This window comes from Trifolium pratense, linkage group LG3 (assembly GCF_020283565.1).
Source record: "Trifolium pratense cultivar HEN17-A07 linkage group LG3, ARS_RC_1.1, whole genome shotgun sequence".
In the NCBI taxonomy this organism is placed as follows: domain Eukaryota; kingdom Viridiplantae; phylum Streptophyta; class Magnoliopsida; order Fabales; family Fabaceae; genus Trifolium; species Trifolium pratense.
The window spans coordinates 19,128,147-19,145,760 of NC_060061.1; the positions used below are offsets into that span (position 1 = coordinate 19,128,147).

The 17,614-nt window shown below is 31.4% G+C and overlaps 2 protein-coding genes and 1 long non-coding RNA gene across 3 annotated transcripts; 1 reads left to right on the top strand and 2 right to left on the bottom strand.

Annotated features, from left to right (window-relative positions):
* Nucleotides 1-548: 548 nt before the first annotated feature.
* Nucleotides 549-1,759, bottom strand: LOC123914719 (RHOMBOID-like protein 3). Its single transcript, XM_045965898.1, has 5 exons — nucleotides 1,747-1,759; nucleotides 1,612-1,634; nucleotides 1,069-1,313; nucleotides 855-981; nucleotides 549-685 (listed from the first exon to the last, which is right to left on the bottom strand). The coding sequence occupies exons 1-4, from the start codon at nucleotides 1,757-1,759 to the stop codon at nucleotides 876-878; spliced, it is 387 nt and encodes a 128-aa protein (XP_045821854.1). The 3' UTR covers nucleotides 549-685; nucleotides 855-875.
* A 143-nt stretch (nucleotides 1,760-1,902) lies between these two features.
* On the bottom strand, nucleotides 1,903-4,683 carry LOC123918569. The gene is made up of 3 exons (XR_006812844.1): nucleotides 3,084-4,683; nucleotides 2,930-3,012; nucleotides 1,903-2,047 (listed from the first exon to the last, which is right to left on the bottom strand). It is a non-coding gene; the product is annotated as an uncharacterized LOC123918569 (long non-coding RNA).
* Nucleotides 4,684-14,473: 9,790 nt separating this feature from the next.
* Nucleotides 14,474-15,099, top strand: LOC123918570 (histone H3.2-like). The gene has a single exon (XM_045970649.1). The coding sequence runs from the start codon at nucleotides 14,518-14,520 to the stop codon at nucleotides 14,926-14,928; it is 411 nt and encodes a 136-aa protein (XP_045826605.1). The 5' UTR covers nucleotides 14,474-14,517; the 3' UTR covers nucleotides 14,929-15,099.
* The last annotated feature ends 2,515 nt before the right edge of the window (nucleotides 15,100-17,614 follow it).

A 17,614-nucleotide genomic window follows, 5' to 3' on the forward strand; every position in this document is an offset into this window, starting at 1 on the left:
TTATGCAGTTTTGAGATTCAGATTAGATTTCACTGAGTATGCATATGAATGATTGGTGCTACAATTAAGCTGATCATTGAGAGAGTGGATAAATTAGCGAGACATTTCATATTCTTTTGGAAACACTTTAGCTGAGAAATGACGACAACTTTTGAAAAACGTAGTCATTTGTGTATTTTAGAGAACGGTTTCCCAATACATAATGTCAATAGGCATTCATCACTATCAAAATAACATTACTCTCCAACATAAAATTCAATGTCATTTACGAACCATGAAGATTTATGTAAACAACAATACTAGTGCATAATAATTTGTTTACATACTATAATGTAGATTCAGTGGCAAAAATCATGCATGGTAATTTCATTAACTAGAAGTTATAATAACTAGTAGCAGTCATAACTGATAATTAGATACTAATGATAATAGGCACAATAACTATGGCAACAACCATAGTTGCAAGTGCACAAGGAAGATATTTTTCTGCGGCAATAAGTGAATCATATATACACAAGTGTGTTGAGTAGGCATTGTACTAACAGATGTAGTATTTATGTATTAATAAACCGGAAAAGCGATGACACAACTATTCAGTCTGCTCGTAACTGTTTGACTAAGGAAAAATGCTACTTCTGCCATTGATCAAGCATCTGATGTCAAGTTGGTTTCTGATTTGGGATACCTGCATACATCATTGCATCAGAAAGATGTTCCGTAAAGTATCAGAAACATGTGTTTTGTAATCTGTTCCAAGTTTTTCCTTTTACTGAAATTATTATCAGTGTCGTGTTTGTGTTCATAGAAACTGCATTCATAAAACAAATAGACAAGAAAGTAGTAGCATCAGTCACCTGATAAGAAAGTTTGTGTGATTAACATCTCCATTTTGAGATAGGGACACAAGTTAAATAGCGACACCATAAGCAGTAATCATTGAAGTTAACCCCTTTAAGTAACAAAACCATCTCGCCTATCAATCTGTATACAAGTCAACTTACATTTCAGGACCCAATTTTAACAATGCAATGCACCCAACAACAACCAAAAAACGGAAAGAGAAGTTACCCAACACCGAGTAGTACGAAAGAGATCATCCAGAGGGCATGCTGATAAAATTTGTAAACAGGAGGAGCAGGATGAGAGTTTGTTGGAATATCCGATTTATAGTGAGGGCGAATCAGCAATACAAATCCAAGCAGAAACCCTGATATTACTCCTCCAATGTGACCAAAATTATCGATATGAATTGGAAGAATTCCAAAAGCTAAAGTGGATATAATGTTCACAAGATGAATCAACAACTCAGAAATCTGCAAAACAAGAAGCAGGATAAGAAAACTTAATGGAAAGCTAACTTACCTTATAATCCAAATGATCAATAAAGTAGAAGAGAGATCATCAGTAGATTTTGTGATAATCCAAAATATTAACTTACCTTAATGAAACATTATTACCAATCTAGGTGACTTTGGCAAAGGATCATTGATTTTGCTTTTATGCTCATCATTTCATGAAAGAATGACACATGAAATAAACAATAACAAGTGTAAGAATATGAATTCAAACATAAAAAAATCATACAGAAACTCAAGTGTTTCAATTCTATACTTCATTGACAAGAATAAATTCCACTACCAAAACATCGAAACAGAACAAGTTATAACAAAAATAAGATGATACAATCCTGTTCATTCAATTCAATTAACAAAAATAGACAAAGGATCATTAACAGATGAAACATACCTCTGTTAAACATTGCAACGTTAGGTTCCGATATGCCGGAACCGGGAAAAACTTTAGAAGTGTCTCAAGCTGCGTGACAGCAAAAGTTAAAAGATTTCAGTAAGTGACTTCCTCAACAACAAATTCATTTTGAACAGAAGAAGAACCTACCAACGGTGATTCAAATATATAACCCAAGGGAATCCATGATAAGAAGGCATGTAATGTGGACACATATAGGCACATATGAGCGCGTATGAGCTCGGCCCTTTGGGATGCTGATTGCACATATAGGCATAACTCATGTATGAGTTGAAATTCACTGCAAACAACCAAGTATAATTCTTAACAAAGTATAGACACATCGTATAAAGTAAATGTAGATAAATAACAATTGCTGAGCCAATACATAACCATCCAGAGCATGCATGATAGAGAGTGTTTGATATAAAACTATTACCAAATTTCCACCTAATAACTTGGGCTTTCAGGATAATTATAACAAAAACAAAGGAGTCCGAGATGAACAGACATATCAGATGCAAAAAGGATAATGCTAAAATTCAATAACGAAATTATGAGCAAAATTATTTCAAGATCATAAACAAAAAAATAATTACGCCAATAAGTAGATACAGGTTAAAAAATCCTACAACCAGCATCTCCGCTAACACCTAGCAGGGATAAGGCTCTGTGCATCTACCCTACCAAGGCAGGTGGGAGCCTCGTGCAAGGGCTGTCCTTTTTTAGTGATAATTCCTAGATTAGAAAACAATTTTCTTTCATGTAACTTCCCTAAAATTATATTTGTTCTAAAATGATCACCAATCATCAACTAGAGTATTTGATGTTAATCACCCCAGTCTAACTTCCAGGCGATAAAGGCAATTACCAATTCACAACTTAAGCAGTACAAATAAAACTACAATATAATTTCTCACTTACGAATTAAAATCAATTGCTCTACCTAGCCACCTATATAAGCAGTTATCACACTTGCTAGTCTTTCAATCTCACATTCAATGAATCAGAAGTCTACCCAAAAAATTATAGAACAAGACAAACAAGGCTTTTAAGAATGCAACTTAATGAATTCATTACTGTACATCAAGTAATTAAAACTCAATCTTTCAGACACTCAACTTAAAAGAAAGATAAGTGAAATGGAAAGCAGGAAAGAATACATTAAGCTGTTAACAGCAACCTGTTCAATGATTGTTTAAGCTCTTTTATCTTCTGCTGTGTCATTTCTCCTCTCGAAAAATCAGAAACCTCTTCACTCAAAAGCTGAACAGACATTTTTTAAGTTAGTCATAGACATAAGAAATAAAATCTAATGAAAACAGGGATAAACCTACTTTCAGTATAGCCATGCAATTCTCGCAGATCGTTTCACTAGTTTTAGCTGCTGAGACAAGATCAGGAATGAAGCTTCGCCATCTTGCTAGCCACTCGTGCTTCAAAATCTGTTTATGAGACACCCATCATTACATACAAAAAGATACAAACAATAATATTTGAAAGGGAGATTTTAAATCCAGAATAACAAAAAAGTGAAAAGAAATCGACAACCCTATTAGAAGCTTTAAGAAACTGCAGAAAATATCGTTTTCATCTCGAATCTTGATATAAATGTGAGTGTATTAAGCATTGCACCAAAAATAAAAGACTTAATATAGAAAAAAGGGAGAACGATGGATAACGTTGAAGTTAGAAAAGAGTATAACTGATTCGTACTAACAAATGACATATAGTGATGGTTGAATAGAATACATCAAGAAGTGTTAAAGATTAAAACCAAAATGACCAGCAAAAAAGAATAGTTAGCAATCAATTACTTAGAAGGAATCGGATCACAAAACTTAATGGAAAGCTAACTTACCTTATAATTCAAATGATCAATAAAGTAGCAGAGAGATCATCAGTAGATTGTGTGATAATCCAAAAATATTAACTTACCATAATGAAACCATTACTACCAATCTAGGTGACTTTGGCAAAGTATCATTGATTTTGCTTTTATGCTCATCAATTCATGAAAGAATGACACATGAAATAAACAATAACAAGTGTAAGAATATGAATTCAAACATAAAAACATCATACAAAAACTCAAGTGTTTCAGTTCTATACTTCATATACAAGAATAAATTCCACTACCAAAACATCGAAACAGCACAAGTTATAACAATAATAAGATGATAAAATCCTGTTCATTCAATTCAATTAACACAAATAGACAAAGGATCATCAACACCTTGCTTTTTCATCGGAAAGCTTCAATCTTTTACCGTTGTTATCGTGATTATCCGCATCAAAATATAACGATTTCCCACAAGACATATCTAACAATGATTGAGCAACCTCACGGACATCATCATCAATGAAAAATCTCCTTGAACGTTTACGGGTCTCGTAGGTTTTTGGGGGCAAAAACCTTGACAAGTCAATAGCATCTTGACAAGTCAAAAATGGAGAAGTACCCTTCTTGGAACTGTGACATCTCATATGTCCATTCAAAGCTCGGTTGGATGTAAAAGCCCTTTCGCAAACACGACACAAATAAGGTTTCTCCTGTTGTTGTTTCTCCTTGTTACGAAGAGAAGAGGAGAAAAAGGTGATCTTCAAGATGCGATTTTGATCGTTTGTTTGAGGTGGTTGAAGAACAGGTTTGGAGGTTGTGTGTGCTTTGTCAGAGTTGAATGTTTTCTTCTTATCAGTTTGAAGATCATCGAGATGATGATCACCCTTGTTGAAAAACAGGGTTGGATGATGATGAGAAGCAAAATCGATCATGGTGTTGTGAATTAGGGTTTGAATTGTGGAATTGATTGAGAAATTGATGAGCAATTGATTGAGAAATTGTGGAACAAACAAGAAATTAGGGTTTGAGATTTCAAAGAAAGAAACTTGCAACGGCGCGAGCGAGAACGAGAGAGTGAGTGAAGAAGTTGAAGTGACTGATTATCAAAGCAAGAAACAAATAAAACACGCGCAACGGCGCCAGACTTACCAACTAGCCCCAAGCCCCCAACGTCTCTTTTCTTTTTTTATTTTTTATTTATTTTTATTTATTTAAAACAATTAGGTATTCGGCCCAATTACCGACTAATTTGAGTAGACTAATCCCACGACTCAATATTTAAGGAGGCCTATTTAAAGTCAATTTTTTTCTGTATGAACTAGTCCATCGAATGACATCAGAAAAAATCAAACCTACGACCATGAGAGAAACACACTCTAAGGTCTCAAGTCAATACCACTAGACCAACCCAAATGGGTTAGCCCCAACGTCTTTGATCGGAAAAATTCGAATCAATTGAGAATGAGTCTGGGTTTGTGTTTCCTCTGATTGAAAAGAGTGGACCGAAATGGGAATATCCAAAATTATAAATGAATCCGTCTATTAAAATTATATTTTTACCTTTTTAAATTATAAACTTTTAAACTAACTCTAAAATTACATTAAATTTGTTTCTATTTTTCCTTATAGCGAATCTTAGATAAATCATTTTCTCTCTTGTCTATTACTAATATATGAAAATCGATTAACACCAAAGTTGCTAATTTATCCTTATTACTTTTAATCACGTTGCAAGTTTTATATCCTTAAAAATCCTTAAGTTTTAAACTACATATATATATATATATATATATATATATATATATATATATATATATATATATATATATATATATATAAAGAATATACGATAAATACAATAAAAAGATAATACGCTTAAAAATAGGAATAAAACAAATTATAAATAGCAACAAAATAGAATAATATATTTATGCTTAAAAATAGGAATAAGATGAATATGCATAAATAGAAATATAAAAAAATTGAAACATAAACAATATTATTGCAAAAAAAAAAACTATATTTCTCATAAATAAACAATATTATATTACCATCAAATTTACTCTGAATTTTTAATAATAATATAATAAAGTTATTATAAAAAAAATATAATAATAAAGTTTTTCTTTTGAGTAATATAATAATAAAGGTATTATAAACAAAAATAATAAAGTTAATTACTTTCAAATTTACTAAATTATCCTAAATATTCCTAATTAAATTTCTAATTTTTTTATTAAAAAATATACACGAGATCATTATTTGTCATTGATAATTTTTTCATTTAATCAATTTTACAAGAAATAACACAACACAAGTTTCACTTAAATTTTAAATATTTTATTCTAAATAAATTTTTGCCTTAATATAATGAAAAACTTAAATATCGAATAAAAGTCAAAAGACTTGTGCGAATGCACAGGTCTTTTAACTAGTTTTTGTTTAAAAAGACATAATTTGTAGTTTTTTATTTTTATATATTTTTAATAATTTTTTTATCAAAATATAGTTCAAGTTCATGTAGGAATGATGTTCTTTATTTTGAAGAAGTTAAATTAGTTCATCCGAATTGACCACAGAGAGAGTCGAACTTGAGACTTTAAGGAGGAGCACACTCCTTGACCCCAAGCCTATACCACGATACCAACCCAACTCGGCAACTCCTTGGCCTCTGCAGGAATGATGTTCTATTTTTCAACACCGTTAAAGAAGAGGATAGATACAGGAATATCTAAACCCCCATCGGATTCAGGGAACGGAAAAGAAAAAAAATTCATCCCCGCCCATTTTTTATGGCTACTAACAAATTAATTACTAGTTTTTTTTTTGTTTTTAGTATCAAATAGTATTTTATTTTACTTTATACTAGTATTTCTACCCGTGCGATGCACGGGGCAAATTATGGATAGAGATTATAATATTTTTATTACAAATTTATGAATTTTAAAATAACATTTTATTTTAAAAAAATAGCATTATATATAAAAAAAAAACATTTTATTTTAAAATAGTCTAGTTATATTTTTATGTGACATTGAGATATATATTAAGAATTATATATATAAAAAAACAACATTTGAATTACTTTAGAATAATTAAATAGTCATGAGAGGTTGTAATTCAAAACTATTAGTTGGAATTATGGAATAAAAGAGAAACTGGTAAAATAAGTTAATAGATTGGTGGCAAATTTTTTCTTCTTAACCTCTGTTTTTTAGGAGAAGGAATCGGATAATTTAGAGTTCGAACGCGATGTAATTAATGTCTAATTAAGAATTACTTACTCTCGGAAATCAAATTCATGTTCTTCTAATTAAATGATTTGTTTTAAAAAAATTAAAAAAAAAATCAATTAATCACTTAAGATCAATCACTCAATTTATTTGGTCACAATTTTACCCACCACGTGTTAGGCATGTGATTGGTTGATCAGTAAAAAAAAAAAAAACAAATAAAATATTATATGTTCAAATGGTTAATAGATTGCAATACCTTAATGAACTCGATAAATAAATACTCAAAGTTTTTCTTTTTAACAAATAAATACTCAAAAGTTAAAATTAATGTATTATGTAAAAATGTACTTAACTATGAGAATGTTGAACAAAAAGACTAACAGAGTAACAGCCAACTTCAATAATAAATCCAACTAATTTGTAAATAGACATCAACATTGTTTCAAGCAAACTTCAATACAATTATTTAACATTGCTTATAGAATACATAAAAGTTTAACAAATAATTTTTTATAAAAGTTTAAAATGAGAAAATGATTTAAATAGTTTCGCTTAAAATATCGTTTTAGATATTTTATCATTTATATTGCAAATTTTTTGGATCATAAAATTTCAAAAAATCTTTAAAATGAGAAGCTCTATTTTAAATAGCTTTTCATAATCATTTTTTAGAGATATATTTTTTAAAAAAATGTGATTAAGTTAAAATGTTTAACATAAATTTTAAGTTACTGAATGTTTTTTTTTTATAATCTTACTGAATGTTTTTTTAAGTTAATAAAAAAAAGTAACTGAAAGTTAAAATCATTCTTTTAATCACTACATTTTTAAAGGTAAAACAAACGGGTCTAAAATATAAGTGATAAAATTAAATTGGCTTATGAAGTTATAAAAAAAGTGTTTATTTTTTTTGTCCATAGATCATTTTTTGAGACTCATTAAATTAAATTATTCTTTATTAAAGATTGAAAAAAAAAATCGCATAAATGGAAACTAAAAAGTTTGATGAGATGGACGGATAGTAAATTACGTGGCAAGTTGTATTTTTTGAGATTTTACTGTGGGACAGACAGTCCTCAAAGCTGCTTCAAGCAAGATGACCAAACATGAGAAAGTGTGCTTTGACAATCAACACATTTTTATACCGTTTGCATTCGACACTTTTGATTTTATAGCACCAGAGGCTGTAAACCTTTTGAAAAGAGTTCAAAAGATCATGCATAATAATGTTGTGTCGCCTAGGTCTATGAAAGTTTTTCAAAGATTATAATTTGCTATACAAAAAGGTTTAGCGGCGCAACTTGTTCCCCGTCTACCTTATATATATAAACATATAGTTCAAAAAATTGATTTACCAGCAAAAAGTAAATATATGTTTTTGATCATGAATAAAAAGTAAATATTATGATGATAAAATTTTATTAAAAAAAAGAGTAAAGACCGCCTTAGACTTTGAGTTGGGATGGCACCAGACACGGATCTAGCCAGGGGCTTGTGCCCCTCCCTCCCTCTTGTTCATTAGCTTTTTATATACATAAGACTATGAATATTATGAATGAATATACATGCACAATAAATTGGTTTAAGTGAATAAGAATCTTATATCTCTTAAGCAAGTAGTCAGAGTTCGATCTATTTATGTTTTGTGTATGAAAAAAATTGGTTGGGATGAAAGAACTACATTGTGTACTCCGGAGGATTCTCAATATACAGAGATTAGTCACTGCTAAATAATGGTAAAAACTTCGTACCAATAACATTGTAACAAAAAAAAAGTTAATTTCTTTCAAGAAAATATTAAAGCCACTAAAAATTAGAAAATAATAGGAAAAACTTTGTATCAATAACCTAGTAACAAAAAAAAATTAATATAGATTTTTCGACCCCCGTTTCATATATTTCTGGATGCATCCCTAGATGGCACTAATTAAGATCACTATGGTTGATGTGAATGAGAGCAATAATAAAACACTACAAGAAATTTGATTTTGGGCAACGCCTGTTTTTGTTACAAGTCGTTGGCAAAACTACATTTCTTCTAGAAAGACAGTCTTTGCCAACGACCTGTAACAAAAACAGGCGCTGCAAAAAAACAAATTTCTTGTAGTGAAATTATTTAAATAAATTGAAAGAAAGGAAGAAAAAAAACGAAAAAACGGAGAAGAATATCAAGGACTTATATGAGGAGAACCTTTGCAGGGGAGAAGTTGAAGGGATATTTTGTTGGAAAAATAAACAGAAGTGGAATCTACGGTTGGAGCATGGAGTGTTTTTGTTTTTGTTTTTGTTTTTTTTAAAAAAGGAGAATTTTGCATGTGATGAAAACAATTAATTAGGCAAAGTAGATGCAGATTTAGGCGGGATGTGGAATTGATTTAGGCGCTTAATTGTGTTTGCACAGTATCTTGCCTTAATATATTAAGGATTTCTTTGATCAAATATCAACTTCTTGGTTTTTTTGTAAACAAATTTTAAATTCTTCACTAAAAAATATGAATTTGCACCTTTGTGGCACCTTTGTTACACGCAAGACAAAAACCATCATAAAATCCCCAAAATTTCGCTAGATACGCACTACACCGATCATCCGAATTTCTAGATAATCCGCCACAACCAGCTGACATTTGTGTTTAACAACTTGTTTAAGTATGAGAATGTTTAATACTAGTTGAATTCCTAGTAGGAGCATTGAAATTTTGGATTAGGGGAATTGGTGTTGATGTTGTCAATAGATGAATTGTCAGGAACATCACAGAAAGAAACATGTTGAAAGGAGTAACATCTAATTTGTGACAACATTGATAGAGAGATACAAAGTAGGATCATATAAATCATATATGTTGTAATGGTTCAATGACATAGTGGTGTTTTTTCTTACTCATCTGCATGGGTCCGACTAGGGACGGAGCCAGGATTTTAGCTCAAGGGGGGCTGAGTTTAAAAATATAAGTTAGTAAAGAAAAAACTAAATTTTGAAAGCACAATATATATAAGAAGTTATAAGATAAATTTAAAGCTAATATTGTGAATCGCATTTTATAGACCATTTTTTTTAAGTAGAACTTTTTTGGCCTTTATTTTTATATGTTTGTAATTTTGGTCTTAATCTATGCACTTTGTCTTTAAAATTGCAACTTTACCTTACCAAAAGAAGAAAACAAAATGGCAACTTTTTCATCAAAAAAGGCGAGTTTTAATCTCAAAAAAGTTTTTTTTTTTTATTGATTTCATTATTGGGTAAATAAATCACCTTTTTTTTACAAAAATACTATTTTTAGTTGGAAAAACATATGTTTTGGGATCAAATATACACCAAGTATGAAAGTAGAGCCAAAATTTTGACTAAAAAAAGTGACCATTTTTATGAGTTTAATAGAATAGGAGGTCTAAAAGTAAAATTATGCCATAGTAGTATAAAAAAAAAATTCAAAAATATTTAGGGGGGGCGTGGCCTCTGTTGGTCCCCCTTCTAGCTCCGTCCCTGGGTCCGACTAGATAGAGTTGGTTGGACCGATCCTGAATATGCCAAAATTTTCTTTATTGTTTTATATTCATTTTCATTTGGTTCTAAAATGGTTATTCACCATTTATCTCTCACAAGATAACCATGACCCGAACTTTTTTCGTTGTAGTGTTCGCATTAGTTGTCATAATGCTATTTTGCAACCAGGGACGGAACTAGGTACTGATCAAAAGGGCAGCCGCCACCCTTCATATATATACTACTACTACACTATCCTTGTGCATACATACATATACCGCCACCCCTGCCATTAATTTTTTTTCATAGTTTGTCATTCTTTTATAAAGAGGTTATAAAATAATACTACTATATTTGTTAATTATTTTAATTTAACCCACTAACGAGTAAATAAATAATCAACTTGTTCACCAAGTCTATTCCTATAAGTAGTTTAGTTTCTTTTAGAAAAAAGAGTATATTTAATTAACTTAATAAAAACTGTCATGTCCTCAATATTTTTATTTGGTTTTCACCACTAATATCCGATCCATTAGACCGCCTACCGCCTAATCTGGTTCAAAGGTTCATTTTCGATGCTAGTGTATTAATTAGAGAGATATATTTATCATGCTAGTCAAAGGTTAATTTTGAAATAAAACATAAAATTTTAGAATTATTAATGTGAAAAACATAAAATTTAATGAGAAACATAGGACATGAAAATATTAATCTAAGGTGTATGCAATTATTAAATAATAGATGTTAGTTATGGTTGATGTTATTTATCAAGTGTTATATTTTCGCCACCCTCGATAATTTTTTCTGGTTCCGTCCCTGGTTGAGAGGTCTTAGATCATATTAAGAAATTTAAAGATAATTTTTCATGTTTTAACTATCTACTCCCTTTATATTTGTATGGGCTATTAACTAATACTAAAGTTTTTTAGTGGTTTTGAGTTATGAGTTAGTAAACAAACTAAAATTCAGAAAAATAATCAATAAGAATTGAGAGAAAAACAAGAGAGGAAAAATCAATCTTATACTACTCACTCCGACTCATTTTATAAGACTTATTTTGACTAAATGCACTATTCATATGTCTTGTTTTGACCGTATTTTTTTAAAAGTATATAAATGTAAATATTATCATATAAGATCTTATTTGATTTGTTTCGATGAGTATTTACAAAATACTAAATTCTTATAATTTTTACTAATACACAATTAAAAATATTCGTAATCAAACTTATGTACGTGCAAAAGTCAATGAGGTCTTATATTTTGGGACGGAGAGATTAGTAGTTAAATTTAAATAAGTCAATCCAAACATACCATAAATGCTATTTGAACCTAATTTTAGAGATCAAATTTTATTTTATTTTGGGATGTGTTCTCTTTAGGCCCCCATGATTTTTTTTCCCATGAATTTTACCATTTTCCCTTCAATAAAAATTTCGATTTCTACGAACCGAATTTTTTGTCTTGAAAAAAATTTGATTTTTGTTAACCGGATTTTTCCTGAATTTGAACTAAAAAAAACTTCGGATTTTGCGAAACGAAATTTTTATCAATGACAAAATTGAATTTTTTGAGAATATAAAGAAAAAACATCTTATTTTAGGCCGGAGACAAAGTCTCAAGTTCAATTCAAAGCCCGGTGAAGGCATATGAACCGTCTAGCAATTTTCATTTATTTTTTAATTAACCACACAACCACCACTACCACCATGAACATCACCATTCACCACTACCACCACCAAAACTGTGTTATTAACCCATGTCACACAACTTTACCTGTTAACCTGCTCAGCCAATTAAAGTCTTTATTACTTTTAAATTTTTATTTTATTAAAATTCCGAAAACACACCTTAAAAAAAATCACGCCTGTTCGATCGGGTTCTGTGAAACTGAAAAAATATAGTAATCCATTATTTGTGCTTTCTTCCCAAACAAATTCACAAGACCTTTAATTTCATTACAGAAAAAAAAAAAAGTTTAATTTTTGAATCTAAATCTCTCACTTTCCTTGGTGGAAGCTGGTGTTATAATTATCTTCTTATGCTCTGTGGGTCATCGTTAACCTTTGATAAAATTGCTATATCAAAATTCTAATTTGTTGTGAGTATGAGATCTGCGGGTTGTTATTTTGGATAAATTAGAAATCTTTATTTTTGTTTGATGGGGTAGACCAGAAAAGAGCATCAAAGTTATGGCGTGTGAAGTGGTAAGAAATCTCGGTTGTGAATTTTTTATAATTTTATATTAAATCTTTACTTATTTATTTTCATTTAAATTTTTTTAAAAAATATCATAAAGTGTGTCTTTTTACTGTGCCACGTGGCCTATATTGATTGGGCCACGTGGCACTCTGTTTATTTCTAACATTTTTTTAACGTTTTGAGTAACAGAGGGACCAAAAGCAAACTGCTATCAAACTGCAGGGACTAATACCAAAAGTTGATGTAATTACAGGGACCGATCACATATTTAAGCCACTAGTTTATCAGGAAAACAAATTAGAAGGTTAAGATTGTAAATATGAGTAAATTGTTGCTTAAAACGACTCTTCTTTGAACCTATCACGCAAAACACACTCAGTCCTTTTAATTTTTCCCAAAACTTGCAAAATGTTACATTAATTTTTTCTTTCTAAATATATAAAATCGCTTATATCTTTACCGAAGTACTGGAATTTGTTTTTTCAATTGGAAGTGGTAAAGACTTAGCTAGTAAGTGTCATTTTACGAACAAGCGCATTACATTACCGTCATCATGCAACGTGCTCAGACTCCTCCTCCTCCTCTGCTCAAGCAATCGTTTCCATGGCTGGTTCTGACTTTCGTGGTGGCGAACGTAGTTATGTTCGTCATCACAATGTACATGAACAATTGTTCTAAGCTTTCATTGCATCCTGCTTCTTGTTTTGCTTCGTTTCTAGGCAGATAAGAAAACTTAATGGAAAGCTAACTTACCTTATAATCCAAATGATCAATAAAGTAGAAGAGAGATCATCAGTAGATTTTGTGATAATCCAAAATATTAACTTACCTTAATGAAATCATTATTACCAATCTAGGTGACTTTGGCAAAGGATCATTGATTTTGCTTTTATGCTCATCAATTCATGAAAGAATGACACATGAAATAAACAATAACAAGTGTAAGAATATGAATTCAAACATAAAAAAATCATACATAAACTCAAGTGTTTCAATTCTATACTTCATTGACAAGAATAAATTCCACTACCAAAACATCGAAACAGAACAAGTTATAACAAAAATAAGATGATACAATCCTGTTCATTCAATTCAATTAACAAAAATAGACAAAGGATCATTAACAGATGAAACATACCTCTGTTAAACATTGCAACGTTAGGTTCCGATATGCCGGAACCGGGAAAAACTTTAGAAGTGTCTCAAGTTGCGTGACAACAAAATTTAAAAGATTTCAGTAAGTGACTTCCTCAACAAGAAATTCATTTTGAACAGAAGAATAACCTACCAACAGTGTTTGTTTTGTAGGAATGGTAGAGATTAAGATGCTAACTGATTATGCAAGTGAAGAGCCTAATTTGTGCCAATGGATGCACGAGGATAAAGAACTGTCTACTCATGGCCATTATCTTTACTACAAGATTTGGAGATATTGATAAAGAGCTTTATTTGGTCAGGGGATATCACTCAAAGGAAGCTGGTAGTTGTTAGTTGGAAGAACGTGTGCAAGCCTTTATTCATGGTGGTTGTGGCCACAAGTCTTTATTTACTCCCAATGAAGCCTCAAATTTAAAGCTTTGTTGGGACATGTTACATTCACAAGATCATTGGGCTATATTACTGAGAAGCAGGGTCTGTAGAGATAAATAATGCATCAATCACCACATTTTTTCATCCTTATGGAGTAACTTCAAGTCGGAGTTCTAGCTTTTTACTATAAATTTCTGGAATGACAGATGGTGTGATAAACAATCTTTGGCTCAAACATTACACGTACCTGTCAATCTTCATCCGTTTCTTTCTGCTACTGTTGCAGACTTTATTCATGATCACTATTGGCATATTCCTTTTGATCTAGAAGTTATGTTCCCTAATCTCAGACACATTATTGATAGGGTTTCAATCCAATGGAGCATAAGCCTGATGTATTCCCCAAACACTTCTTTCCCTCTCATCGCATCAAATCACAACCAAACACTCATTTTCCCTCTCTTTTCTCTCCAATCAAAATGGCACGTACAAAACAAACCGCTCGCAAATCCACTGGAGGAAAAGCACCTAGGAAACGACTAACAACAAAAGCTGCACGGAAATCTGCTCCGGCGACCGGAGGAGTGAAGAAACCTCACAGATTTCCACCAGGAACAGTTGCTTTAAGAGAGATCAGAAAGTATCAAAAGAGCACAGAGCTTCTCATTAGGAAACTTCCATTCCAAAGATTGGTCAGAGAAATCGCTCAGGATTTCAAAACTGATCTACGATTCCAAAGTAGTGCTGTTTCTTCTCTTCAAGAAGCTGCTGAAGCTTATCTTGTTGGTTTGTTTGAAGATACTAATCTTTGTTCTATTCATGCTAAGAGAGTTACTATTATGCCTAAGGATATTCAATTTGCTTGTAGGATTAGAGGCGAGAGGGCTTAGATTTGATTTGTTAGGGTTTGGTTCTTGATTAGATTTCTGTTAGGGTTCTGTTCTTGATTAGATTTCTGTTAGGGTTTGAATCTTGACTAATCATGTTCTTGTAAGAAAGTTTCGATATACTTTAGAATGTAATCAGGTTTTAATTTGAATTGAATGGGTTAACAGTCTTTGTTTCAGAAATTATAATTTTTGCAGTTCATGTTTTCTCTTATCTTTGTTTAATTACTTTTGTTTTAATTGTTCATGATTTTTTCAAGTTCTTATTTTGCTGTGTTTGTGCAATCTACTAGTTTCTTGTTTTAATTTGCTTCTGGACATAATCAATACAAACCAGTTTATTGCTCAAATTTTACACTTCATGGTTGATAGTGGAATCGTGCATTTCCAGAATCTAAGACAAGTTTTGAACTTATTATTTCATGAAAATAATGTAACTCGAGCAGTCGTGAACTATGAAACATATACACTCATTGGATCAGGTGTGTCTTGGTACTGGACACACAATATCTCACATTGACACATACGATTATATTGAATTACTGGTATATCATTTTCTCAAATTATTATCTATGTCGACATGTAAGTGTTTGTGTTATATCTGTTGTTAGTGTTTATGCTTCGAAGGTCTTGAACAATACAAACAATTGTAGCTCATAGTTGGTCATTCTAGTGAAAATAATGATTTTTAAAAAGGTAATGGAGTAAGAATTTTTTGCTGATATGCACTAACTGATAAAAGGTTGATGTGAAAATCAGGGATATGCATAACATTGTGCATAAAAATGTCATGAGCTAGCTTTGCAGTTCCAATAGCAACAACAGGAATGATACTTTTATTTGTTGGAAGGGTAAAATTCCTATTTGAAACAAGATTATAGGAAGTAGAAGAATCAAGTGTACATGCTATGCTATATGAGCATTGGCACCAGAATTAATAATCCAGATGTCGAAGACATGTTGAACATTTTAAGAATAACAGCAAAAAACTTACCAGCAAAAGAATCAACTGCTGAAGTAGGTGCTACAAGATATAAGTGATTCACCAACTGAGTGTGTTGGAGAGCATTGAGCTGAAAAGGTGTTATGGGATCCATAGAAACCTGATTGACATTATCAGATGCAGACATCCTGCAGGTGTCTTCTTGTAATTTGGTGGAAAACCATGAAGTTTGTAGCATTTGATTTTAGGATGACAAAGAAGTCCACAATGCGAGCAAAGAGATCTATATTTAACAGCAAAGGTGCATGAGAATCCTGCAATTCAACTATAACAAGAGCAGAGGAGGCACCAAATTGCCATTGTGTTTCATCTTGAAGCTCAAGAGAAAATTTTGGTCATGGGAGGGAAAGGGTCCAAGGAAAGAATCTGACCCCGAATCGCAACAAAACAGTGGAGCAATGAAGAAAAGTGGATTGCATTTCCCGCGAAAGGGAATTTAGAAGCCAAGAGGCAACTATATTGTTGTTGCGTTGCCATGCGATGTATAGTTTGGAGCTTTAGCATCTTCTTCAGCAGCAATGGAACCATTGGCAAAACTGAATTTCACCAAATTGTTGAGTTAAGTTGAAACTATTGTCAACTTGTATATCCCAAATTGTCGAGTTGGTGAAGGTCTTATAGTTGAACCTCTTTGCTTAGTGTGACATATATATACTGTTGGTATTGGAACACTCCTTTATTCAAAAGCTGGTATAAACTTTCAAAAGGTACATCCACAGCTAATCTAATCACAATTGCCAATATTGTCTGTGCTAGATATACTGTAGTTTGGAATATTCTACAACCTCATTGGAAATTATAATGTTTGTCATGTAATATACCGCTTCATGCATCCTTTTTCCACATCTATAGATTGTTCAAACATCCTTTGTCAATTTATTAGCATACTAAACTATATTTTTATCCTCAGTCGCGCAGTTAGACGCCGCAGGTTGTCTGATCAAGATTGGACAATCCAGATTCAAGCCTGATATTTTAAATTCTAAATAAAAAACCGAATATGCCTTTTCTTTTTAACCGCCCCATCAAGATTAGACGATTCATGTCGTCCTGCCTGCATGACTGTAGGTTCTTGCTGACTGTAGGGAATCCGAGTTTGTGCATATCTGTGCAAGTTGCATTAGATCTGTTATGAGGTGATAAGTAAGTGAAATACTTGATTTGCATCCGATTCTTGTCTCATCTTTAGAATTCTTAATGAAAAAAAAGACTTTTGATTCATTGTTCGATGAATCGGTGCTGTAATTATTGACATATTATTATGCTTACCTGTCAATATAAGATTATGCAGAATCATAATATTTTAGTTTTAACAAAAAATGCTATCAATGAACCATACATACAAGTGCAATTAAAAATTTAAGGGGTTTGTGTGTTAAGGCTTGAAGCCTTTGGTTCATAAGATAGAATTAGGTTTCAACGTTGGTCCTATATAATATGGCCACTATCATGAGTTCTCAACATGGTTTCAAATTTTAAGGTGCATAAAATCATAACCGAAGTACCACAACAATCAACAAATGTCCCACCTTCAAATCATGCAACGATCAACATTTACCCATAACTAATCCATTATTTAAATTCATGCTCAAACACTTGAATTTGTAAAATCTTTCTCATGAGAAAATATTGATGAAAACTTTCAAAATCTTTCCAAGGATTATTAACTATTCTAAAATGATTTTG

Coding starts and splice junctions, on each gene's coding strand:
- LOC123914719 (XM_045965898.1), bottom strand. Junction 1,314..1,611: donor AATTTATTCTTGTCAATGAA/GTATAGAATTGA, acceptor CTTGTTTTGCAG/ATTTCTGAGTTGTTGATTCA. Junction 982..1,068: donor TTCGTACTACTCGGTGTTGG/GTAACTTCTCTT, acceptor ACTTGTATACAG/ATTGATAGGCGAGATGGTTT.
- LOC123918570 (XM_045970649.1), top strand. CDS start 14,518: ATGGCACGTACAAAACAAACCGCTCGCAAATCCACTGGAGGAAAAGCA.